General features: G+C 41.5%; 1 protein-coding gene and 1 long non-coding RNA gene across 2 annotated transcripts in view; both read right to left on the reverse strand.

Annotated features, from left to right (window-relative positions):
* LOC135236028 (dual specificity tyrosine-phosphorylation-regulated kinase 1A-like) overlaps positions 1-24,872 on the reverse strand; it is a 32,146-nt gene extending 7,274 nt beyond the window's left edge. Inside the window, exons 1-7 of the mRNA XM_064302169.1 lie at positions 24,108-24,872; positions 5,816-6,012; positions 4,123-4,242; positions 3,790-3,978; positions 2,932-3,079; positions 1,880-2,166; positions 975-1,121 (exon numbers count right to left, since the gene is read on the reverse strand). Coding sequence (XP_064158239.1) covers positions 975-1,121; positions 1,880-2,166; positions 2,932-3,079; positions 3,790-3,978; positions 4,123-4,242; positions 5,816-6,012; positions 24,108-24,147 — 1,128 coding nt within the window. The 5' untranslated portion in view covers positions 24,148-24,872. The remainder of the gene's footprint in view (positions 1-974; positions 1,122-1,879; positions 2,167-2,931; positions 3,080-3,789; positions 3,979-4,122; positions 4,243-5,815; positions 6,013-24,107) is intronic.
* On the reverse strand, positions 16,992-24,100 carry LOC135236032 (uncharacterized). Its single transcript, XR_010324496.1, has 2 exons — positions 19,799-24,100; positions 16,992-19,722 (listed from the first exon to the last, which is right to left on the reverse strand). It is a non-coding gene; the product is annotated as an uncharacterized LOC135236032 (long non-coding RNA).
* Positions 24,873-27,213: the final 2,341 nt, after the last annotated feature.

Consider the following 27,213-nt stretch of genomic DNA (forward strand, 5'->3'; position numbering starts at 1 on the left):
ACTCTTAAAAGATTAGATAATTATCCAAAAGGCTAAAAGCCCATGAAGTAGCACCGGGTTCCTGGTATTATGAACTCATTGATACTAAAAATATTGTCCTCAATATTTCTCAAATATTTAATGGAAGTTTCATCTTTTGTACATTTCCAGCCGCCAATACAGTAGTGAACACAAAGATCGACAGACAGAGACATACAGACAAATGGACAGAAAGATGGACAGATGAAGCAACAGACAAACAGAAGTAAACATGTTCAGTATTTTATTACAAGCATTGTAAGTTCACATGCAACAAAATAGCACCCTCTACTGTGTTGTTTTCACATTACACCGTCTTATAAACAAAATTAAGAAGCAGCCTTATTGAGCCATTTGGACAGTAACACTCTGTGCAGTCATCTCTCCAAAGAAGCTGTCATTATCTGGTGGCTTCCCATCTTCTCAGTGCACGTATAAAACAATATTCTTCCAATTGTTTCACTCTCTTATGGCATCAGTAAATCATATTTTTTTTTTTTAACTCTGATAAATGATTCACAATTTACTGCCCGGATTGGCATTTCATTGTGGCACCCAAGTTCGACAACTGATGAAAACTGATTAGTTCAGGGATATGTGTGATAAGGGATCAGCGTTTCACATTCGCCTGTAGCCACAGGGAGGATGAGATCCCTGAGGAGAGGGGGAAAGTGTGAGTTATCCTTCAGGAACATTGTGTGCAGAGCTGAGATTACGCCACACGCCAGCAGCACGGACGTCTACGGCACGCGCCGAACCCGAATGACACCGGCACGTTCTCACAGCATGGCGCGCGCTCGCCTTCCGTTACAGCGAAACGCAAATTCGGCCTGGACGTCGGAGACGTTTCGATGCGCGCCACTTTAAATCTGTCGGATGATTACGAATATCAGGACGGTTATTTGACACGTCACTGAAAGGACCTCTGGGAGCGCCCCCTCGGAGACCGGCCTTACCTCGTTGGCTCCGCTGAAGAGGGGCTCGCCGGTGTGCATCTCCACCAGAATGCAGCCCAGGGACCACATGTCGATGGCCAGGTCGTAAGGCATCCCCAGCAGCACCTCGGGCGAGCGGTAGAACCGGCTCTGGATGTACTGGTATATCTGGGAAAAAGAGGAAAATGGCGGTGTTACACGCAGCTGAGCTCCAGCGCTAAGAGAAAGCGTGGGCATTACCCGCCACTGTCCTGAGAGTAACTCCAGCTGTGTTCACCTCGGGATTTACACCCTCAGTTATAACATCAGTACCTATGCGCCTGGGTTCCTGCACCACTAAAAGAGTGTTTCAGCTTATAACGCAGCCCTTTCTACTGATACCCATTTTCACTGTTCTTTTGTCCTGCACTAGTGAAGCACCTGTCCTCCATAGGAGTGTAAACAAAACATCAATACATCGCGATGGAAACATCACGATACAGCAGTATCGATGTGACATGAATCGATTCTTATGATTCAAAGAATTGCTATTTTATTCCACATGGAAAACTTATTTAGGCAGACTGAGGCACTGAAGTTAATGAACATACTTGTTAACTCTGAGTTACACTGTTTGCTTTTTCAATGATCTTGAGTGTTAGTGGAGGTGGGTGGGAATCTGTCAAATCTAATGGTCACACTCAGATAATGGCAGCCAATCGCGCCGTATCGTGATTAATCATTATTAATCGCGTCACATCGATATAAATGAACAGAAACCGCATCACATCGTATAGTTCACAGAACCGCTATCGTGTCATGGTTGCGTAGTGTCATTACAACCCTAGTCCTCAGTGACCACTATTTTCGTGTGATAAAGACACCCGGGGAAAACGTCCACGTGACTACGGAGGCGAGCGGCGGCGGCGGGGGGGGTCAGGACGCACCCTCTGGCCCAGCTGGCAGGAGCTGCCGAAGTCGACGATCTTGATGGCGCTGCGCTTGGGGTTGCAGAGCAGGATGTTCTCGGGCTTGAGGTCGCAGTGGATGATGCTGAGCTCGGGCGTGGCCAGGAAGAGCAGCGCCGTGCACATCTGCTGGGCGAACTTGCGCGTCAGGTTGAGCGACACGCCCCGGAAGTTGGTGTTCCTCAGCAGGTCGTACAGGTTGTACGACAGCATCTCGAACACCAGGCAGAGGTGGTTCCGGAACATGAAGTGACGCTTCAGGTGAACTAGGTTGAGGCGAGAGAGACGTCAAATTATGGCAAAAACAGGGACAAAAAAAAACAGTGTATATGCTCAGAACAGGGTGCAAAATGAACATGAGCCACCAGCCAAATGAAGGTAAATTTAATCTGTGGCTCTAAGCCTCCCTGCCAGCCGCTTTGGAAAGTAACCCAAGTAACCACCCATCATTTGAAGGTCTGGTTCTACTCTAAAGATCTAGCTGCCTGGTAAACCAGTGAAACTGGCTGGTGACTTCTGGGATGTAGCAGTCACTGTGGTCAGCTTCATGCCCAGGCTGGGAGTAAGTGTGCTTAGCTCCATGGGGACCCAGTATCACTGCAGCGTCACCGCAGCGTCACACAGCCGTACTGGGCTAGCACAGCAGATAAGACTGTAAACCCCTGCAATGCACCGGCCTGTGAGCCAGAGGCCTGTGAGCCAGACCACACAGCGCTACAGGACAGCCAGCACCCCTCACAGCACAGCACTTTGCTGGGGAGGGCCGACGCGGTGGTAACCCAAGGATCCCTGGCTGCCTTAAACCCCACCCACAATTATTATATGTCCCAACACTGGATGACAAGTCATTAGCCAACCAATCATGTAACCCAAGCTTGACCCCGCAGTGTCCAGACTACAGAGCTTAACCTGCTCTCAGTGACAGCTTCTATCACAGTGTATTATTAGGGTGCGCAGCGCAAGGTTGCCTGTCTTTGAAATGTAAGGAGCTAATTCAGGGGCCTGGGAGACCGAGCGGAGTTCATCATTACCGATGTAGTATTTCATCTCGGTGTCATGTTTGTTCATGAGCTCGAGGAGCCGCACTTCAATCTGCGCTTGATTGAGAAAAGCCTTCTTGTTCTTGATGATCTTAATTGCCACCCACTCCTGCTCCATTCGGTCGTACGCTTTAACAACCTAACGCCAGACAGAGAAATCACAGCGAGTGAGGCAGACACAAACACACGCACGCACTCGAACAGACTCCACCGAGTGATTCGCCGCTACAGTTCAAGAACAACTTCAGACTCGACGATGGTTGGGCACGAAAACAGCCCTTTTTTCAACTAGTTCACCACACGACTTCCTTATGATGAGAAACACAACTGTCTAGTCTTTGAAGACGTGCATGATTGTATCACATCACAACAATGATTATATATCAGACCTGGGTCAAATACGTATTTGTTTTGGATTCAAATAATTTTCTACGCTTTACTGATCTTGTCTGGTGTATTGGAACCAATGAAATACTCTCAAAATGAGCAAACCCCGCCTTCAAGTCATATTGGCAGGCTCAATTACACCAGGCAAGATCAATAGGGCACATAAAAGTATTTTAATCCAAAACAAATGGGTATTTGACCCAGGTCTGTTATATAGTGTATAAATAGCATGATTTTGACATAACAGCTGTAAGGAAAAAATGGTTGGAAGCATTTCTATTGTATTATGCTGATACCAACTGGCACAACTGGGGTTGGTAATATTTTCGGTGTTACGTCAAACAAACAAATGAACAAACTAAAACCGACTGACTGACTGACTCACAAACCAACTCCTGAAACTAACAGCACCACAGAACTCCAACCATGCTAAAAATGGAGACTCCCACGAGCGTATCGTACCTGGCCAAATGACCCTTTGCCTATTAGGGAATCGATTTCATATCGGTCCATCCACTTCTCCCCATTCTTGACGATGTAGTCGTAGTTGTCGTCGTCGTAGCCGTCGTTGTAGACCTTCCTCTCCTTCTTGTGGCTGGAGTCCTCTCCCTGGGCCTGCTGGTGTCTCCGCTTCTTTTTTGCATAGTATACCTGCCGAGGGCGAGGCGAGGGCCGGACAGAGGGTTAGGCTCATACAGCCGCCGGTAAGCCTCGCGGACGAGAGGAGCTATTCACGCAGCAGCCGACGGTTAGGGAGAACACCCCCCCCCCCCGAGGCTGCGGTCTGAGTCTCACCTCATTGATGTGTTTGTAGGTTTTGATCAGGTCGATAGAGAGCTTCCTCAGGGGAGCTGTCGCTGGGTCACGAAAGCACTGGGGCACGAGCCTCTGCAACATGACAATATCAGGGATCCCCTGAAACGCAAACACGCGGCGCGGCGGTTAAACCTCACCCATAACGCATTACAGAGGACTGGCGATAGCACGCTGCCATATGGATGAGTGCATTCAACGTTACTCTGACCAGGGACTGACTCCAGTAGAAACCAGGGACTGACTTTCAGCCAGAAACCTGGAAGTTCTCTATTACTGACAAATGTAATGCTGTTTATAGGCTACCCGAGTCAGTCCCCGCTCAATGTAAAATTGAATGTGTTCATTCTTCATAGGACAACATGCTATAGTCCAGTGCGTCACACACAATCGCTGCACATTTTCTTCTGCTTTACGACTACATGTTTTATGTTTGTAATGTGTTTTTGATGCCTTTTCTATATCATGTGTAGCCAAAGGCAAATTAATAATTAAATCTATAGATTCTTAAAGTAATGCTGTGCTATCCCCAGTTTGTCACAAACAATCACTACACGTTAAGATTGCGTTAAGCGATCGCGAGAGAACGACTTCAGTTACGTAGAGATCATACGATAAATAAGTTGTGATCTCGAGATAACAAGATCAACAAATATATATTGCACAGCCTCTACAGACTTCCATACATTAGACTGTTCTGCTGGAATGTTCTGGCAAAAATATACCAGCAGTGTGGCTTGTTTGGGTCCAGTTTCTGGCTGAGATAAAGGTGTAGCCTACTGTCCAGCTGTTTCCCACCACAGAACTGAAGGTCAGCAGTGACTGTCTGTGTCATGCAAGCTTGGACCATGGATTACTTACACTTTCACTACGTAATTAAGCAATCAAATACGTTCACAAATAGATGCTACGTTCACAGCATGCTGGCAGTGCTTTACACAGCACACATGAGTTCATAGAGGTCACAAAAAGAGCTCCCTTTGCTCTTTATGGCCACATTACTGGCCCATTCTAACTTCCCCAACAGTCTGTGAGCAGATAAATCAGTAGTGGGGGGTCTTAGATGGAGACTCCTTTACATAATTAACCAGTGGGATGTCAAACCAAAATCCGGGATTGTTTAGGGTTCTGTCCATTCGGTTAGGTGGAATTACGTGAAGCTACAACTCTATCTTAGCTACAAAACTGAGCACTACAAAAACAAAGCATATTGTTATTTTTATAATTTTTTAGCTTCAATAGTTAAGGGGTTTAGTGTAGACTTAAAGTAATTAAGTAAATCACACTGATTAACGAAAGTAACTTGTCATAAGGGGATTTTGAAACTGATCCACAGTGGCTTCGCAGCAGAACTTTCCATATGTCTCTCTGTTTTAACATACACCATTTTGGTCTCCATAGCGTAATAATCATGTAAAGTAATGGTGCTTTGTACATTATGTTAGTATGTAAAAATTAATTACACACTCACACACAGACACACGTGCGCATAAAAAAACACTCACACACATACAGACACGCGTGTGTATGCACACACGCACACGCACGCACACACGCATATACAGACATACGTGCATACGTGCACACACACACGCACGCACGCACACACACACACACACACAGACACGCGCACAGACCCCAACACCGTGAAGCGTGTGGCTTCTCACAGCCATACCTGTTTGGCAGTGGTCTGCTGGGCCTGGTCGCTGTACGACAGCGCGGTGACAGGCTGGTCCGTGGTCTGCTGGTGACGGTCACTGTACTGCTGGTGCGAATGAGGCATGGGTGGAGCCACCTGAAGACCAGCAGCGTGGAAAGAAAACGAGGGTGCGAGCCGGACGGACGAAGGTTTGCATGCTGAAATCTCTCCTCCTGGAAAAGAGGGCCACAGACAAGCACGTCAGCTCAAAAGCGCACGTTCCCGGAACTTTCAAAGAGCCGATCCAGTCGATCATGAGATTCACATGCGATAGACACATTATACTCCCGTCTACAGCCAACCGCATGTTGGGCTACACTGGCCCTTGGCTGGTGAGAACTGTGCAAAGAATTCAGCAAGAAATACACTACATGGTCAAAAGTATGTGGGCACCGAATCTCATCCCAAATTACGGACATTAATATGGAGTTGGTCCACCCTTTGCAGCTACAACAATCTCCAGTCTTCTGGGAGGACTTTATACTAGATGTTGGAACATTGCTGCAAGGATTTGCTTCCATTCAGCCAGAAGAGCATTAGTGAGGTCAGGCACTGATGGGGCGATTAGGCCTGGCTCACAGTTGGCTTTCCAACTGGTCCCAAAGGTTCTGGATGGGGTTGAGGTCAGGGCTCTGTGCAGGCCACTCAAGTTCTTACACACCGATCTCTACAAAACCATTTCTATATGGACCTTACTGTTTGCCCAAGGACACTGTCATGCTGAAACAGGAAAAGGCCTTCCCCAAACTGTTGGGGAAGCACAGAATTGTCTAGAATGTCGCATTAAGATTTCCCTTCACTGGAAATACGAGACCTAGCACAAACCATGAAAAACAGCCCAAGACGAAGAAATGTCCAAATACTACTGGTCATACATAGCATGTATTCCTTTAATTCACCCTTAATCCAAGAAAGATTAATAGAAATTAATGAATGATCAGATAAACACTAGAGAGACACAACCGACAGCAGGCAGACAAGTTATCCCAGACTCCTCAGAAAGCGTTTTCTAGAAGGCTGCTTGTCTGCACACAGGCATAAACAACCTCGATAAGGGGTCGGGACAGATGGCAAAAGCACATCTAAGGAAGCACAGAATCATATCACAAAAACAGCCAAATATGTACACGAGTCACATTTTTATTCATTTACTTTATGCCAGGAGCCCCGTCTCCATCCCACCAGAGCCGATACAGCTCCTTCAGAGTCTAAAGTGGCCGTCGGCACTGGGCTGACTGCTCCCCCCCCCCCCCCCCACCATCCAGAGTACACTGCCTCTCTCTGCAGTGACTGTGGGGGAGGAGGGAGGGAGTTTGGCAAAAAAAAAAAGTGCTGCGTCACAGCACAGAGTTCACCTCTGATGTTGCTGAGAGGAACAGAGCGATGGAGAGAGCATTCACTCACAGTGCACATTATCACCTTTCAGTACATTATCACTTTTACACAATACGCTGGTTCCTTCCACCAAACAGAAAGCATTTTTGTAATCAAGTAATTAATTGAAACAGGAGTACAAAAGACAAGGATGGGCTCCTTTTCACTTCCAAACAGCACACCAGTTGTCCTGAAATCAAACCAAAGCTCTGAATCCCTGCCACTGCTCAAATTCACATTCGGTTGAGCCAGAGGGCAGGAGTCCTTCAGTGCCGGTGACATACAGGCTACATCCGTACACAGAATTTATATGCAACCCAGTGACCAGAAGCTGACGTGAGAAAACTTCATTGTAATTTACGTGTGTTGCAGGTAAATTTTCTCACGCTGAAAGGAAAGAATAAAACGCATCTTCCGGTGTCTTCCTCATACATCAGTCAAAGATCTGCACAGCATCTGGGGCCAGATGTACGGTTTTCTAATAGTTCACTTGGTCTTTGACTGGCAGATGATCAAATCTCATATTTCTGTAAATTCACTTAAGGAGAAATCTGTGGCTGGCACTGTTCTGGGTTCTCCTTGGCTTACAGGATATGGTTTAGAAAGGTTGACAGGATGAAAGTACCGGACAAAACAAAACCAAGCTTGACTGGACTGTTTAGGTTCACACGCCTTGCAGAATAAAATTTGCAAAACAATTTGCAAAACTTTGTACAATAAAACTTTCACATGTGCTGTACTATAGTTTCTTGATAATTTGGTTGCCATGGTAGTGTCAATCAATTATTAAAATAAACAAATTCACTAAATAATTAACCACACATGAAAATGTAAGGCTACAATTATTATAATGACCACTTAGTACTGCCACTAGGCCTGGGTCAGTTTAGCTGAAAGACGCTACCCACTCATGCCTATGTACAGGCACAGGACGCTTGCCCATCCTCCTTCAAGGCAGTGTCAAGTGCAAAAGCCTTGGTAAACATTTTAAAAAGGAGATTAACTCAGTAGTAAAGACCAAGATAAATATTTAATGCAACACTGTTCTGCATAGGCTAAATCTTTAAGTAGAAACCTCAAACCAGGTCTATAATCAGGCCTACAGCATACTTTACACTACTAGACAACATGATTCTAGATCATGTAAAATCAATTTAATGGTGTTACTGTTAAAATTCATTTTTTGGGGAAAGGAGGAAAAATGTGAAGCACACAGAAAGGCATACAGAACCTATGGTGAAAGTGCCATCACACACAAATCATAGAAATAATAAGGTCCAAACATAACAAATAGTCAAAAGCATCTAAAACTGGAAGGCAAGGCAAACAATTAGTCACCAAATTTTTCACATTTAATTTTGGAGCAATGACTGTAATATAGTACATAATACAGTTATGTAATACTGTTACTTCATGGAAATAACTGAGCAAAAACAGCAACTTTATTGCTCGGTAAATGAAATCTCAGTTCTATTTTGAAATCTTAGTCCATCCGCAGTGAGTGGGAATTCTGCAGATCATTAGGTACTCATTTATCAACATCTCTCACCAGGCAACACAATGCAGCAGAATCACACAGAGAAACCACCATTCTGAAACCCAGCAACAGCCCCTAATTAGCATAGCCTACCACCAGGAAGATACCTTGTGATTGGGCAAGCCTATCAAAGCACAAGCCAATCACAGGATGGTATGCAAATACTCCACTTTTGTTGCCAGGGCAAAGCTGCCGTCTATTGTCCAATAGGAAAACAAGTAATAAACAAGAAAGAAACTGCTCTTTGTCACATTTCCAAGCTGCCTTTAACACATTACTCCCAGCCAGTAAAACGGCAATACAGCCCGGAACCTGCTTCCAGTTTGTCTAGGGACAGAAGTGATGTTCAGCTGACCCGAGAAGGAAGAAAAAAAGGAACACTGACGCATGCTGGAAAACAATCATCCAGGCTATATTCTGGTACATTTGCAGATCAGATTCTTTTTGCCAGCAATATCCGTTAACCATTTCTCTGAAACTAAATAACTTGGATTCAAAAAGCATTTGAAAACATTCAAGATACACAGTTATGCAACTATAAACAGCAAGTCTGTTGTAGTCTGAAGTCCATGTACTAAGCCTAAATACTGGTTGGCTTAGTACATGCACTTACATTTAAGGAAATTAACCAGTATTAACACATACTGTAGCTGAAGGTTGCTTGGCTGTTTCTACAAGACACTTTTTCTACAAGAGCAGGGGTTCCAAACCTGGGGTCCACAAAGGAACCCTTGGGGTTTCTCAGTAAAATGTAAAGGGAAAATACTTTGTTTCGTTTCCCAAATGCCATAAATTGTAGCCTATGTTTCAGACTTTCAGATACATGACACATAGCTTAGTTTCGATGCCCTTGGTAATAAAATGCACGCATAAATTACTGTGTAAATGTTCTACGTCACGAGAGCAAGTAATTAATTTGTAACCCATTCATATGGCACTAAATGCCTGAACAGATCTGTAATAAATATCCTGTTCTGATGTCCCACTATCAAACGGTGTGTTAAATAGCCACGAAGAGGGTGTTGTAAAAATGTCAGAAGTTATTTTTAAAGAGGTGGGGGTCCTCTGACAGTGGGTGGTCATTATAGGGGACCTTGAGATGAAAGGTTGGGAACTTTTCCAAAGTACGCTTTCAGGGTATGTTAAAGGGCTAAGAACTATTTCCAACTGCTTTATAGCAACTCAAGATCCCTCAGGTACCCATAAACAAGAAAATGAATGCATAAATTCAAGGAATAGTTCTTTTTATGGATTAGAAAAATATTTACATTAAAGGCATTTAGCAGACGCTCAACATTTGAAAATGCATTTTACATTGCATCCATTTCTAAAGCTGGATGTATACTGAAGCAATGCAGGTTAAGTAACTTGCTCAAGGGTGCAACGGCAGTGTCCTACCCGGGAATCGAACCGGCAACCTTTAGGTAACAACGTTGGCAGTTAAAAGCAGCTTTCATAGCAACATTAAACCTTCAGAGGGTGGATGTGCATCTATTGCTTGATTGTTTTATTTGTAAAAAATAAAACAAAAATTGCATTTAAATTTCGTCTTCAGCTGGAACCGTTTCCTGGGACGCATGCAGCCTGAGACTGCTGTGGTCCTGTAAAGCAGTGTCTGCATCAGCAGCCCTATATGTGTGAGGAGTGCATCAAAGCAGCAGCAAATCAACAGGACTAAAAATGGCTTCTGCTGGTGCGATTCCACTTCAGGGGGAAAAAAATCAACAAAAAACATCTTCAGGTCACTTTCACCAACTACCCTGAGACAACCCATGTTTATTGAAAAAGCGGCTTCAAACGGGATGTCAGTACGCCAGTTCAAACTTCCCGCTTCGCCCACACAAAGCTTCCATTCGTTGCAACTGCTCATCTGTAAATTCAGACTTGAATAATTAACATACAGTAACGTAACCAAAAGTCCATCCTGTTTAGTTAATGTTAGGCATGCAAGAACAGGCATTGCGATGGCCACCCTTTGGCCAGGCCTGATGCACCTAAACCACCCCTCTGTGGAAGTTGGGAAAGAGGAGCATGTGCCACTTATGTACTGAGCAGGAAAGAAGTACATGCACAAAAATAGAATAGTTTTCACATGGGAATAACTGCTATAAAATTAATGTGTTCATATGGATAGCCTTTGGAGACATAATGTCATTATTCAGGCGGCTTGGGTTTACCTGAAGAGCATTTTTGTTGCTTTAAACCCGTTGATGCCTCTACACTAGCCTTTGTAAAGCTGGAACATTGTCTGGAACTTTGCAAATTTCTACAATAATCCTCCATCACACACAAACATTTTCACAGCCAATTAAAAACATACAATAAATCAGAAAAGAAAAAATACAAAATGGGGTGTAACTCCGTCACTCTAACTAGCCACTTTGGCAGGCAATCTTTTGTAAGCAAAAAAAAAGTGTTTTTCTAGTCTACAAAAGGCATTTGAAATAATGAACTACATTCGAACTGAAGAACACTGGGTGCACACTTCATGCTCATCCCATTGGTGGATAATTCGCCGGGTAAACAGTGTGTTTCTCCAAGCTCGTATGGTGGTTTTTTAAGTTGTAGTTTTTCCAAAGGCAGCTACCCAAAGCAGTTCGCAAAGAAATAGGCATCGCAATAACTACAATGACCCTAATCCATTGTGCTTACAGACACGCAATTGACATTAGTTTGGAAACACATAACCAATAGTACTCTGACCGAAGAGGTATATGTAAGCCAACTATGCGACTGTAAGAACAACAACACATATATATATATATATTCCAAATCGGCACTTCTAACAAACTTGCAGCTTGTACTTGGCAGAATGTTATATCTGCCTCGAAATTGGTCTAATGATTCTGTCAATGCTGCTGGTTAGCTTGCTAACGTGTCTCAGAAGGAACACTGAAAACAGTAGGCTGGTAACGTTCACCTGCCAAAGAAAAAATCTCTTTACTTCCAGAGCAAATAGAGTATGAAAAGGGAGGGAAATTATAAAGTCAAAAATTAAATAATAAAATATACATATAGACCAGAAATTCACATATAGTTGTAAAGACCAAAGTGATAACTGATGCCAATGATTTGCTGTAATATTCAGCCGCAGCTGCATTTGAAAGCTTTTTAAAAAAGTGTTTCAATAAAAAATATTTTAAAAGAATTTCAAATGTCATTGTTTCATTGTACATTCATATTTCTTAAAACAAAACATAAATAAATAAATCAAAATCAAAAACTGTGATTAATTTCCAAAACCGAATCGAAATAAAACCAAACGAAAAAAAAAAAAAAACACTAATCGCTAAGTAAAAACATACCACACCGCGGGGCAGTGTTGTTTGAATTGTATGTAGGCTATTATAGTAGGCAACAAAAAAAGAAAAAACGTAGCAATACACAGGGCAACCAAACATTTCCGCAAATCAATATAAATATTTGAAATATTAATTAAATCTTAAATAAATGTATTGTAGGCTAAAATAATTATTATGTGGAGTTTTAATGTGATACACAATTTTGACTTGACTTTAAACTCACATATTGACATCATTGTCAAAGCAACTGAACACTAAAGTTTGCTCAGAATCACACTGACAGCAGACAAAGAACATGGGTGTTGATCGAGATTGTATCCTTCATGAGGCCGACAATGTTGAAAACTGCCACTTTAAAGTCACAACACCTATTGAAATAGCTAGACTGCGAAGCAAGGATTTCTGAAACTAACATTATTAACCATGAAACAACAAACTGATCAACTTCATCAATCCTCTTTTTAAACTCTCTAAAATCCTATTAGCTGCACTTGGAAGAGCAATGTAGGCACTACAATAACTTCCCTACATAGCAAATTTTTTGCAAGATGTCACTGGAAATGTGTTAGACCTGTACAGGTTACAACTCTGCATTACTGCTATTGCTCTCCAGGAAATGGTGAGGGAAAATGCACGGCTAAGAATATGTTAAATGTTACATGCAGAGATTCAGGACGACGTTACCATTCAGGGGACCGATACAGCGGAAACCAACGTTCTCATTAAACAGGATCCAAAGAGGAAAAGTAGAAAGCAGAACATAAAATCAATCATCCTAACAGTCCAACAATTGCAGAATAGAATTAGTCAACTTTAGAAACAACTGTCTCAAGTTTACGCACTAGTTTGCTAGGCAGCTACGAGCCAATCACCTTCTGGCCAGTAACCTAGGTACAAAATTGGATGTTGGAATTTTTATTTAAAATTTTAAGGAAAGAATAGTGTGATACTTTTAGGGTTTCATTTAGATTTTATCGATTCCAGGTACCATTCCAATTTTGCTTATTGATTCCAGTCATATAGTTTGAGAACAAAAAGAAATGAAAATGTGCTGTATGCAAAACAACCTTTGTTTTCAGCAGATTTAGGCTGACATAAAAAGTAAATAGTCATTTTAGCAGAAAAGTTAAATAGTGACAGTGCATAACGCATCACACAATGAAGGCCATGCTCACGATGGGGGAAAACAATCAGTTGAGCTCCATAAAGTTATTACTAGCAGTCGGTGGATTATCAAGATTCTAAACATTTCCGAAATGTCGTTGTGTGGTGGGATGCACAAAAAACAAGGACAAGAATTCAGATCTGAAGTTTTCAGTGCTCCTGTGCAAAAAGCTACTTTTAAATAAAGTTATTATAATAGCTTCCTTTAATTAACACTGGCATTAGTTAAAGGTAGCCATCATAGCTAATAACATTAGTTAAAAGCATCTCAGTTAAAAGCAGCTAAGTTATCATAATAACATTAGCCAGCTAGCTAACTTTGTTTCTTTGGAATGTGATTTGATAAGCAACGTTGCTGTCTATACAGTTACATGTCACATCACATCCTAAAAAACAAATGAAACAAACAAATGAGTTTCTGGCACAGCCTCTTAGCTATAGCTAATGAAAGTTATAAGTACTTACCGGGGACAATTTGGAACTGGCTCTCGATACACAATCCTACACTGAACTACCAATCTTAACACCAAACATACCCAAACTACTCGCTCAAGGTAGGTAAGATCGTTTAAAAATGAACATGCACACGCACACACGCACGCGAGCACACACACACACATGCTCCATGTACTTTGGTATGCCAGACACTGCTAAATCATGTTAGCATCTCACACAGATTCTGGGATGGTAGGTATGCCATTACGTTACGCCTAGCCATCCGGCATGCCCCAAACAGTACAAATGCTTCAGGCTCACAAAGAATGTGTTCACATTAAACATTCAGCTAACGCAGTAAAAAAAAAAAAAAACATCGGCTACACGAAAAATGGACATTTATAGAAGAACACACATTTTTTTAAACTTGCAGCCTCTGCAGATAGTTTGCTTGTACCTCACTGGTAATGCGTTTGCTTATGGACCTTATACCTTTGGGCGAGTGAGAGGCACGATGTGTAAGGTTGACCAACTAGGTAAAAGTAACGTTACTTACAGGTCCAACAGAAAATAGGCTAACTCCGTGTCCCTTTTCATCCCCGTGGCTAACCTCAGCTGATGCCACTGAGGAAAAGCAATTCCAAGGTTGACTCTAGTTAGTGAACGAGGGCGATGCACAAATGGAGCTACTGTAGCCCAGAGACGTGTAAGGAACACCTCAGTTACACCAAGCAGCAAAAGTATCCAAGTGGTGGTTAAAGGTTAAAGTTAATGAAATTTATTGTACAGTATGCTAATAATGTCAATATACAACGCTGCAAAAGTGTGTGAAGTTATGTATAGCTGAATGGCTATATGCATATGCGTAGGAGACTGCGTTGACGTGTCTCCCCAAAGCATTGCACTTCTCTACTTATATACCAAAAGATCAAAGTCATCAAATAAGGAAACAATCTTAAAAACAATACCAGGTCAAAACCTAGTATATGGCTGGACCTCTCCGGCCAACCAATGGTGTAACTTCATCACTCAGTAACTCAGTCACAGACATTCGAGTTTGTAGGGCTGGCCCCGCTGTTGCGGTCCAGCCAAAAAATGGTACATCAACGGTCCTGCTTGCACCATGCCTGCAAACATATCACACCGAATTAACCTTTGTAGCTGAGACACCAACTTGTTCCCCATGACTCTGGCTTTCCAACAATATAAAACATGATTACACTGTATCATGGAGAACCTAAGTTTTACATAACGCTGATCCAGTAGTATGTTTTGCAACCGAGCACTGTCTCTCTATCACACCCTGCTGACTCCCTGTCAGCGCAATAAACAGTCTGTTTTCCTTTGGGGGTCTGATAAGGGGCACACTTCTTTAAACTTCCCTGCAGAAGGGAGGGTTTCAGTTGGCTGGGAGGCCAGCATCTCGTCATGTACCAACAACCCCTGCTGGTGGGTGGGTGGCCACAAGTCAACCCGTCAAGCAATTCGTGCAAAACCCCCTAGTGACAAGGGTGCCGGCTCGCCCAGATTGCTTGACTCAGATGTTCACTGCAACCGAACTATTAGTGGAAACAACAAACTGTGTTTTAGTTTTATCGCTACACAATACACTGCAAGGATGCTAAATGAGTTTCTAAGTGCCACCATGGTTGCTTAGATTATCCATTTAACAAGCAACCCCTCCATGCAGTCTCATCTGCAACTATACCCCCAAGCATGACACACTGAACAATTGCGTCCATCTGGGAGTTCATCAAAATATTCTTTCACCACCAAAGATTTGTATTCCATCACGGCAACAAGATAAAGCAAACAATAGCCTGAAGATATGCCAATAAACAAGAGGGATTTTTGTGGAAGTATACCACATCATTCTATCATCAATATAGGCAACTAAATATGGCATAAATATACAATTTTACCATTGGTTTTACACACAAAGATGTCCCTTTCAAGATTCAGTGGTCATTTGTAGTCTTGAACAATCCATTTTAGAAATAATAGTAACATGTTTCTCCATCCCCATGCAACAAAAAATTATTTACCGTAGACTACAGAAAAACATACAAGTGTGAATGATTTAGGTATGTGTACTGTACCACGTTTTTGCATTATTTTTAAATACGATGTCTATATTTCATCATAAACCATCATAAGGGGCAAATGCATATACTTCATAACAGACAAAAAGCAATGTACTCATTTTTTGTTTAGGTTTTTAGATTTTGGTACCCTAGAAATATCTTAGATCCCACAATATCTACATGATAATTATTGATTAAACAAAAACTTTTTAGTACAATAGATATTGCAACTATTCAGTAGCACATCTCGCATGAATTTGCATCTGAGTAGAAAACTTTATGTTTAAGGTTAAATGCATTTCTCAACTAGAAGTCAGAACAGTTGGTCATGCAGCTACTTGGTGAAATATGAAAATATGCACCAGTTGTAGCAAATAGTACATTTAGACAAGGTTGAAAGAATTCCTTGATTCCATCAGAAAATCCTAATACTAGATTGCTTTGCAGCTAATGGGTTTAGCTGACAACAGACAGTGGCATCTAGCAGCAGGCATACCTGAACATCTTTCTCGATACAGAATGTTCCACTGAAGGTTGAAGACAAAATTTCTGGCTTCCAAATAAATGGAAAACATTAAAACTAAACAACAGAAAAAATGGTCAGAACGTAACTGGCAGAACACACCTGGGTAATCATTCGCTGTTATAAAATCATATGCAGGATATGATCACAAGATGCAAACAATTTACGTCTTAAGAATTAAATCTAAAATCAATAAAAAGTAACATTAGAAAAGTGCAGCTATATGTATTATTTGCTGTAAAACTCATATCATCATGAGGAAGTCCACAGCAACTCAGGCTAAAGAAATGAAAATTAATCATAGATTATCATTCAAACCAGAACCATTTTTAGACCATCGTTAACATTTGAGGAGTGAATGTTACCTTCATCGCACAAAAAAAACAAAACAAAACAACCCAAGTCACAGAGGAAGTTGTAAACAATAGATATTTAATTCCTTGAATAGCAGAGTAACAGCTATGGTGGTTAATAGGCCATTGACACAGAGAAGGACTTATATTGGCATTTTCTAAACTTGTGCATTATGGAGCCCGGTCTGTATGGCCACACAATCATGAAAGATCCAACAGGCCACCACTGTACGCGACAATACAGTCCCTACACAATGTCACAATTCAGTGATTGCAGCAAAATAAGCAATGTAGCATTTTTCTTCACGAGTATTAAATGGTACAAAAATGATGACACAAAAAGATTTTTAGTTTTTATAAAACACAAAAAAAAACTAAAAAAAAAAAAAAGAAAACCTAATGCGCATCAGTGTTGCCAATCTATAAACTTCACACATTAAATTTTCCTCCCAGCAGCAAGGCAGACCAGGGTAAAACCCATAAATAAAAAAAGATTATAATCAATAATTATGTCAAAGGTGCAGTAAGCAAGTTTTTTTTGGAACAGTTTTGTTCATATCTGGTTAAATTTCCCTCACAACGCGAGAGATAATAAATAGAAGCTCCAAGAAAAAAAATCCAGTCTCTCCGACTGCTCCAGGCTCTGAAATCAGCCACTCCAAATTTCACTGCGCCTGAATCTTAACAACCAATCAGGACAGATCTCTGCAAGGAGGCTTCCCTACCCATCTGACAATCCTTTTGCGTGTTCACAACGCTGAATTAGCAGGCAGGGTGGGGCTACACAGGTAAGAGCAGAGCAGAGATACTGCAGAAATAGTGCTGCAGCTAACTAGTAGAAAACAATTCTAAATAATGTTTGGTTGTGCAGTATCGTCAACTGTACTTTTTTAAGCTTTATTACCCCAGCCATCTAAATCCAACTCTCGCGGTACTAAGTATGGATGGCTCCAAATACAAACACCATATTCGGCAACACTCAAATAAGGCGTTCTCTCCAAATGTTTAGTCCTCCCGAATTTGTTCAGTATTGTTCAGATTCTGTTTTCCCCCACTTCTTCGATTAGACAGAGAGAAAAGGCACACACACAGACTCAGCAAGTTTCTCTTAACACTAGATAGGCCAGAGTGACGTAATTAAAAAATGTAAATTCCTCCAACGCCATAAATTCTCTATCCTCCCCCTTCCACAACTTTTCTAAATATTTAGGCTTAAAATAACTGTTTTTAAAATTCTCAAAATTATAATAATAATTTTTTTTTTTTTAAATACAGGCTGTTTGTGCCATTTTCTTCACAAAACCCTGCCGTCAGACAATAGACAACAGGCGCTTTTACCCAGTTGCCATCGTGTTGCTGTCTTCTCCAGCACGCTGTTCAGCAACTGAATGACCGGCGCTTTGATACTAATTTCCCAATTTAGCGCTATCAAATTTTGCACATATTATCACACAAAATTAATTCACTGCAATCATGTGACAAAGTTGTTAAAGCCTTTAGGGTGGGGATGAATAATTGTGGACGCTGTTGTCATAGAAATGATAGGCTTAGAACTCCACAGAGATAACGCCACCAACATATTTTCAGGTTTTCACTGAAACTGAGAATTTGAATAACCTTAATTGAGCAGAAACATGACAACTGCATAAAATAACTGATTTGTGCGCGTGTGGTCCCAGAAACCCACAAAGCTGTGCATTCTCTGTGGACTTGATAAGAGGAGGGCAATGGTGCACAGGCTATGTAAAAGAGCACACCAAGGACAAGGGAGGGAGAAATGAGCCGAATTTGTTTTTGACCAAAGAAATGACTTTGTGCACTTTGTCACATCACCCATTGAGGCTCCATGGGTTTGTTGAAAAGCGTTTTGAAGCCCAGGAAGTGTAGTTCGTGGGTGCCACCATGTTCCTGTCGTCCACTAAGCACAGTGAGATACAGTCACTCAGTAGTGACGCAAACTGTCCCAGATTCATTCACAAAATATCACCATCTTGTCCAAATAACACAATAACATAACAAACTGGCATATGGAGACATTAGATGAAGGAAAAACACCTATTGTGACAACATTTTCTGGTGGAAAAAAATGATTGACTTTGTATATTCACCATATTGTTGCCATTGACTTCTATTAACAAAGGTGGCTAAAACACCAATACTGGATCCAACCACACTGGCGCTAGTGAGCAAAGTCTCTCAACAAGACAAGAAAGTGAGCTTCAAAAACGCAGCCCGGTTTTGGTCGTTTGGTATAAATCCAAAGCCATGCTCACACTTAGTTGATGGAAATGAAGGCAAAGTCGCAGGCATTGGTATAGAATTCATCATACATGTTCAACTAAGTTCAGATTTGGAGACTCCATGTTACCTGTAGAGGTGGAAACTGTGCTTTGTAGAAAAGCTTTGTGGACACTCAGCCCCATGAAACATGAAGTCTACTAATGGCAAACCACACATTCTTGCTACCATAGATGGGCTGTAGTGATGCAAAATTTTAATTTGTACATGAAACCAACTGTTCAGGTCACTAGACAACAGAAAGCAGAAAGAGGTCACTTTAACACCCTGGGTGTTCAACAGCAGGTCCACGAAGGTACTGTATAATAGGGGGTCCCCAGAATGCCTTTTGAAAACCCTCACTTTAAAACAAAAGGCCTGTGACAAGTCAGGGCAACATCTTTCAGTTATTTCTTGTTGTGACCCACAATATTTCAGAGACAAAAATAAATTAATGAAATTAATACCAGAAATTCACAAACATTCCTGCAACGCCTAAAAATAAATAGTCAGCTCTACGATCCTAATCAAAAGTTCCATCCACTCATGTTCACTGTGACACACTGGCAACTAGTAACTTGATTACTCGTGGAAAACAGAAATACAAATAGAGCTGCCACCACATCAATTTATCAATAATTATTGATAATGCTGTGAAATCAAAAAGCTAGATAACTTAGCGGTTTTTTTTTTTTCATGCTAAAATAAACATTCTGCACGCCAATCACTTATCCAAACACTATGCATCAGTTTCTCACAGATGGCAGTTCTGTAACAATCACCACATATGCATGGACACGGCTATGCAAAAAGCATATCTGTCCCTCCCGACTCCTCATTGGTAAATGGTAAATGGTAAATGGACTGCATTTATATAGCGCTTTTATCCAAAGCGCTTTACAATTGATACCTCATTGGATTACTATATGAGTGCCTAGAACGCTCCTTAGTTTTTTTTGGACTTATTGTTCTTAAAGCATATCTGTCCCGTCTGAAAGGGTGATCGGTAAGGTAAGGCAGGACAGATTTAAACAAATTGGGGTCCATTCGGAAACCGAAGAATGTGGACGCAAGTCTCCTTCTGTACAAAAAGAAATAAAAGTTACTGACCGTATTACATTTATGATGCGTTACATTTATACCGACTGTCCCTACTAACAATGCTCCCCTGCACTCAACGAAAATTTTAACCCTGCCTACGCAATATTATAACTCGGAAAACACATCTGCCGAAAAGTTAACAAGAGTTATTAAATTATTTCACGTCAAATCATATTTCAATATAATTGCTAATATTTACTGTATCATAGGTAAATGCATTTGGGTTATTTGACTTGTCAACAGATGGGCTGCACGGTGGGGCAGTGGGTAGCACAATGGCCTCGGCACAAAGGTCCAGCGTTCGCGGCCTGGGCCTTTCTATGCGGAGTCTGCATGTTCTTCCCATGTCTGCATGGGTTTCCTCCGGGTACTCCGGTTTCCTCGCCAGTCTATCGCAGGACACACACACCATACTGTGTGGGAGAATGGTGTGTGTGTCCTGCGATAGACTGGCGACCTGTCCAGGGTGTATTCCTGCCTCTCACCCAATGCACGCTGGGACAGGCTCCATCGCGACCCTGGCCAGGATAAGCAACAACAAAAAAAACATCAAAATAACCATAGGGCACAAGGAGTTAGCATCTTTTTGCACAGGAGCACAGAAAACGTCAAATCTGGGCTCTTGTCCTTGTTTTTCATACAGTCCACCACACAATGAAGTTTTGGCATTTTGATAGTCTTGATAACCCACCGAGTTTTAATATTAAACTCTATGGAGTGCAACAGGTTGTTTTCCTCAATTGTGAGTGTGGCCTTCATTGCGTGTCTCTATTTTACTTTTTTACCAAAATGACAATTAACTTTTCATGGCAGTGTAAATCTGCTGAAAATAAAGGTGGTTTTTGATACAACAACGTTTTGTAGGCTACTTGATGACAAGAATTGGAACCAGGATTCGATAAGCAGAATCGACATGAAACCCGGAATCGATAAAAACAAAACAATACCCAGCCCTATTCAGAATAGAATAAAAGTGTACTGTACAACAAGCATAACACCATCTGATGTAAAACTATTGAACATTATACCGAATGATGACAAAACAAGGAATAGAAAGAATTTGTTCAAGAAAACTTCATGTTAAATCCTGGATGCACGAAAGAAACAACAACATCATAGCACTTGAGAACATAGGGCTGTAAACTATATGCATCAAGAAGGCTCTAGTAGGGCTAGTGGAATGATGGGAACCAACATTGCCCTCAGTAAACAAACAAACAATGTGGATGCGATGAGTTTTCTGTTCATGTTGCCACCCAAAACTCAGACGCTGCACTGTCTTTACCAAGGTTTTTAACCCATCAGTAAAATACCTCCACAAAAAGCACGTATAAAGATCAAAATCATATTTGCTTTCACAAAACCACTCAAGTACACCAACAGGATAAAGATTCAGCAGCCAATCACTGTGCAAATGTCCAAAATTACACAGAGATCTTCTCAAGAAGTTTATTACAATTACAACAGAGGCTTTAGATGTTTGTAAGAATATAATTACAATTTCAACTTAACTTTCATAATTTAACTTTCTCAACTTTACTCAGTTTGACTAATAGCATTACCATGTACAGTTTAGCCTACCCTTCAGAGTTCCAAACTTGAGGTAACCTATAATATTTCGGACGTTATTTCTATGCCAAATGTAAAAATCTGTACAGTGACCATCTGTCAGCTGAAACAGATTCTTCATTTCTAAGGAATGCAATTCATCATCATTGTCAAAGTATTTCCATATGAGCTGTAGCCAGGCTTATACCTCAATCTCTTGATATTCGACTGACGAGCAGAGAGAACACTTTGATAACAAATATATGCTGAATAATCCCACATACCATATGTACAGGGATCAGATGTGCAAGATATTATAGTACTGTTATGAACCATTACTGAGACAACAAAAATAAACTCTCTCTATTTGAAAACGTCTAAGTAACTGAATGTCCCTCTTGTATAAGACATTAACATTGTGACCAGCTAGCTTGCAGCTGATTAGCCATTACAAAGTAGGCCTACTTGTCGGCCTATGTGTGGGACTGCATGTCATAACCCATTTGATACAATCGCAGCAGAATCTGCAGACGATGATGTGAAAACCTTGTACAGTGAATCTGGCCTCTACTACCTTCTCTGGCAACCAGGTAAAAATATTCAGAACGTGTGGAAGATTGCTCTTCATTCAGTACTTGTAGGCCAATGTATGTCACTGAAAATGTTCTACTATGAATATGGCCTCTACTACCTTCCCTTGCAAACAGGTCAACATATTCAGAATGTCTGCAAGATTGTGCTTCATTCCTCCAAAATGTCTCATTTCAGCTTTCTTCAAGTTCAAGGCCCTGGTGGTCCCATGGCTTACCCACCAAGCTGCCAGGGTAGAGCTCCTTCTCCCATTCTATCCATCAACAGATCTTCCTCATCGCCCAATACAACACAATCCAGACCACCCGGCCAACTTTATTACGCTTCAAACGAAGCCTAGTGATGGAGCTCAGCGACTAGGTTGGTATAACGCTGTCAAGAAAAGAGGGTTCTTAAGTCTGGTTTGACTTCGCGTTCATCTCTTGAATTTTAAATGAACAGTTTCAAGTTAAATATACTTCAAGGTGCCTAGTCGGATTGAGACTGGTTGAAAAATCAAAACATGTGACATCCTTAATATATATTTTTATTTCTGGGAATACATATCATTATTTATGTTAAATGTATTATTATATCACGTTTCCTAGACAGACAAAAATGACGATCATGATCACACACAGACCACCAATTCGCTAGCTAGCTCGTACTTTCCAAATGTGTGTTGCGAGATTGTTTCGCTAACAAACGTTAGCTATAGCGTTATAGCAACCGCAGTAACTAGTGTACGTTAGGTAAAAACATGGCGACCGTACATCGTGTTCACATTTTTTTTTTATTGACGAATTAACGTTAAAGAAAAACAGCAAGCGTAGAATTACTAGCTGACGTTACAATGTAAACACTGGAAGACAATTGTAACATGTACAGTACATTGTAGCTAACAGGCTAGTTTAAACTTCCTAACTAACCTGCTTGCCAGCAACGACAAGCTAACCACGAAAATAGAAAACGTTGCAAAGACAGCTGCGTGAAAGTCACACCAATAGCTAGTTAGGCTAGTTATTTCACAAGCATTACCCCCAGTGCTCATGCTATTGCAACGTGTATATTAATATAACAATAATGTATGATCGCTAGCGAGAAATCTATCTGACTGAAAGTGTCCACACGAGACAGAAGAGCTGTCATTAGTCTATGTGAGCGCCAGCTAAATCAGCTGGGTAGTCTAAAGAGCGCTCTGAATGGACTCGGTCTATACACAGCGATCTTCGGAGACGTGATTGCAACTTTTCCATTAACGTTAGTTAGCTACCCAACAACTAACTATGATGATTAACATTACATTCTGAACGGTTCTGACGGTGTCATTTGTGAACACTGAATTAGCTAGCTACCACTGACTGGCTACCTATCCCTCACATCGCACGAACGTAACACTTAGCAGCGTATGAGGTGCCAGTGATTAGCTGGCCAACCAGCTAACACACCTTATATTTCTGTCAACTGTCCACACGCCAAGGGACAATGTCAATGTGTCAATTAGCTAGCCTACTAGCCGCCTGCTAGAATTTTTCTGTCGCGTTAGCAAGCAAGCTATCTAGCGTTATTAAACAGTTAGGCAACTGTTGTTGCACTGAACACGCCTGCTGTCCAGCTAACTAGGCAGCGGATCGGCATGGCCTAACTTAGTGCAGTTTGGTAAGCTTAACTGACTGACTACGAATCCCCAAACTTGACCTACCAGGCTCGGGCTCTAGTTGTACTGTGATAGCTAGCTGGACATCCATACACAACAGGCTCACTTTAACATTATGAGTTAATGTAGCTCGCCCTTATAACCAATTTAGTCAGGTAAAAATATGAGCTTTTCTGACGCGAGCAGTTCACGCATCAAGTTGCTGACTAACTTCGCTGACGTTAGCTAGCTAGCCAGATGTGGCTAACCCCGCCAAGCTACCTAATTCTAGCAAGCATTAACCAACTTGGCGCATTTTAAATAAATCAACATACCACCAGACACATTTTTCATCGGAACTCACTTTTGTTGATGTGATCTTCATTTAAAGTCCCATAACCCATGGGGCGAAGTAGGATCCAGCTTCTCCTTTCCTGTAAGGAGCCCTCCAAATTTTCGAACCAATCCTCACTCCTCCGGACTGGTGTCAGTTCAATTTCCAGATCAACGGCGTATATCTCCTTCAGCTAGCTAGCTAGCTAAAAACAAACACACATGGCTAGCTAGCTAGCTGGCTTTTCGGACGAAGAGTGAGAAAACATAGCTAGCTAGTTAGCTAGCTACATTTGGGGGAGTTAGCTAGCTAGCTAGCGAGACAGCTAGCTAACTAGCTAACCACACAAAATTAGCTATAGTTGTTGATGGGTCCTCTCCGCAGGAGTAACAGCAACAGTCTCTGGTAATAATAGGTACGGTCTCCCCAGATTAGTGAAATAATTAGCGTGTCCTTTGCTATACGCCTTGTTTTCTTGGATAATTTTTTTTGTAAATTTCACAAAATGGCGCGCGTTCCAAACCTGCGCAGCGAACCGGCCCGGTGGACCAGAGAGACGGACAACCACGTTGCTTGGCACCGCCTAAATATGTCCACCCTGTTTTAAACCACAGGTCTCTGAATTCTTTTAATCCAATCCTGCCGATGCATTGGTTTCAAAATCGTTGCCATTACTATTAAAAAGTAAATGTATTATTCCGGCGGGAAGGTAAATTATTAGGAAAAAGCTACTGGTAAAATGGCGACTGACGGAGAATGTTACCATGACGACTGTCAATCAAACTACGAAATTCCCGGATGGACCAATGACGACAAAAAGACGATGTAGTTGTCATATATACTGTCAATCAATGTTTCAAGTAGGTGGAGTGAAGGCAAAGGTTAGCGCAAAAAAGACGGGGAAACGTTAACTGTATGTTTGCCATTTGGTCTCAAGTGGTATGGTTGAAATTTCCGACAGCACAATTTTCCTCTCCTTTTGTCAGATAAAGAGATAACTCACATTGAGGACACAGGCGGATCATACTGTGAATCAGTCAAGGAAGTCTTTTTGAATCCAGCACAATTTAACTTCCGGAATTAGTTTCTGGATTACCCTTTGTGTGCTGAGTTTTAATTAGCAAAATTATCAGATAAGTTACTTCTGAAATGTAGTATGTTTGTTCATTTATATCAAGATGTTGCTAGCCAACTAAATGAAACCTGAAAATGGCATGGCTTTCACGCACGCAATATACAAACGTAATTGCATGCCGGTCTGTTATGTATTATCTTAGATTTTTTTTATATGAATGTTTATCTATATAGTTAAAGTCAAAAATTGGAATGATTTTCATTGCAATTCCCTTTCATCTGCCTGAGAGCTTGTTAAAGGAGGCAAGTGGGGTCAGGTTTTCATTCATCTCCTGTGTGGCTTATCCGACTATTTATTAAAATCTTTAAACTATCTTACAGTGTAAAAAAGACAGCACAGTATGAGTAAAGCAATACCTGTAATAATTTTGATGTACATATAAAAAGAAAAACAGCTACACCTACTGGTTATATAGGCAAATTCTAGCACTGCAAAGAAGGGGGTGGTATCGTCAGAGATTATTTAATTGGTGGGGAAACAGTCCACTCAGTTTCCATGTGGGTACTGCTGCAAATGATTATCATGGTAGGTAGGAAGACCAGGGATAACATTTATTGAATGGTTGCCATTAGGGAGTGTATTCGAAGATGCCAAAAATCTAAAATTCACAAAAATATCAATTTTTCATTTTATTTCCCGTAATGCTCTGGATCAACAGGTTCTGCAATACAGACAGCATAAAGGCATGGGCAGGGGAGGAACAGGGTTGAAGCAGTCCGTGACCGTGGAGCGAAGGATAGGACTGGAGTCATCCCGTGGATTCAGGCCGAGGAAACAGGCTGGAGTGGTCTTTGAACTCAGGGCAAGATAAGGGGCGGGAGCCCCATTGAAAGGGAAACAGAGAAGACAAGGTTAAAGCCAGCGTGACACTTGATGCTAAGCTACCTAGTGTCAACTCCGTAGGGCCAGCTTGACACTTAAGCTAAGCTACCTAGTGTGTCAGCTCCGTAAATGCCAAATTGACACTTGAGGCTGAGCTACCAAATGCGTCAGCTGCGTAAATGCCGACTTGACACTTAAGCTGAGCTACCTAGTGTGTCAGCTCCGTAAACGCCAGATTGACACTTGAGGCTGAGCTAACTAGCGTTTGTATCATTTATATCATAAGCATCTACAGTATCTGTAGCTTATACACATGCACAAAAACCCACAATAAGCATAAATATTGTAAATGCCCAGATATGGATCCATGAGCCAGTTTCAACTTAAGTGTCACCTGAGCTGCCTCCCTACATAACAGAACCTTTCTTGTGACACAATATACTCTTCTCCACTGGAAACTATAATTGTTAAACATCACCGACATCTCTTTGCGTTTGAATCTGAAATAGGTCTAAACAGGTTTTCTATTTTAAAAAGTGCACCAAGTGGCAGATAATTGATCTTACTACAGGATTTACTATCAAATGGTAAATGGACTGCATTTATATAGCGCTTTTATCCAAAGCGCTTTACAACTGATGCTCTCACGCAACTAGGGGTTGGTGTCTTGCTAAGGACACTGACACGCCAGGGGTTGAACCGAACCTCCGACGCAGACAATCGGCCTTACTCCAGCTTGTACCCTATTTTTCCTTTTACCATTTACTATCAAGGAACAAGTGACAAGCGAAGACCCAGAAAACACATTCCCATTGTGATTAATAAGCTCAGCACAGTTGTATAAATTGGCAAGATGAGAATTTACCTTTTAGTCAATAATATCCCCACTAGGGCTGTTAATAAGAGCTTATGTCACATTTTCTTGATGATATCATTACTGAGGTTGAAATGAAGACTTTTATCAAGGAGAGAAAAGTGAACTTTTCTGTCCTGGAAAAAAAAGTTTGCACATGGTGATCTTAGGCTTGCATATGGCCATGGAAATTCATTTCATGAAGCTCTTAATGAGCAGTTTTGTGCTGATACTATTTCCACAGGTAGTTTTGAAGTCTGTAGTGAGTGTTGCAGCCGAGGTCATATTATTTTCACGGGCTATACACCTCAGCACTCAGTGGCCTC

Source organism: Anguilla rostrata, chromosome 12, assembly GCF_018555375.3.
Source record: "Anguilla rostrata isolate EN2019 chromosome 12, ASM1855537v3, whole genome shotgun sequence".
Taxonomy (NCBI): Eukaryota; Metazoa; Chordata; class Actinopteri; order Anguilliformes; family Anguillidae; genus Anguilla; species Anguilla rostrata.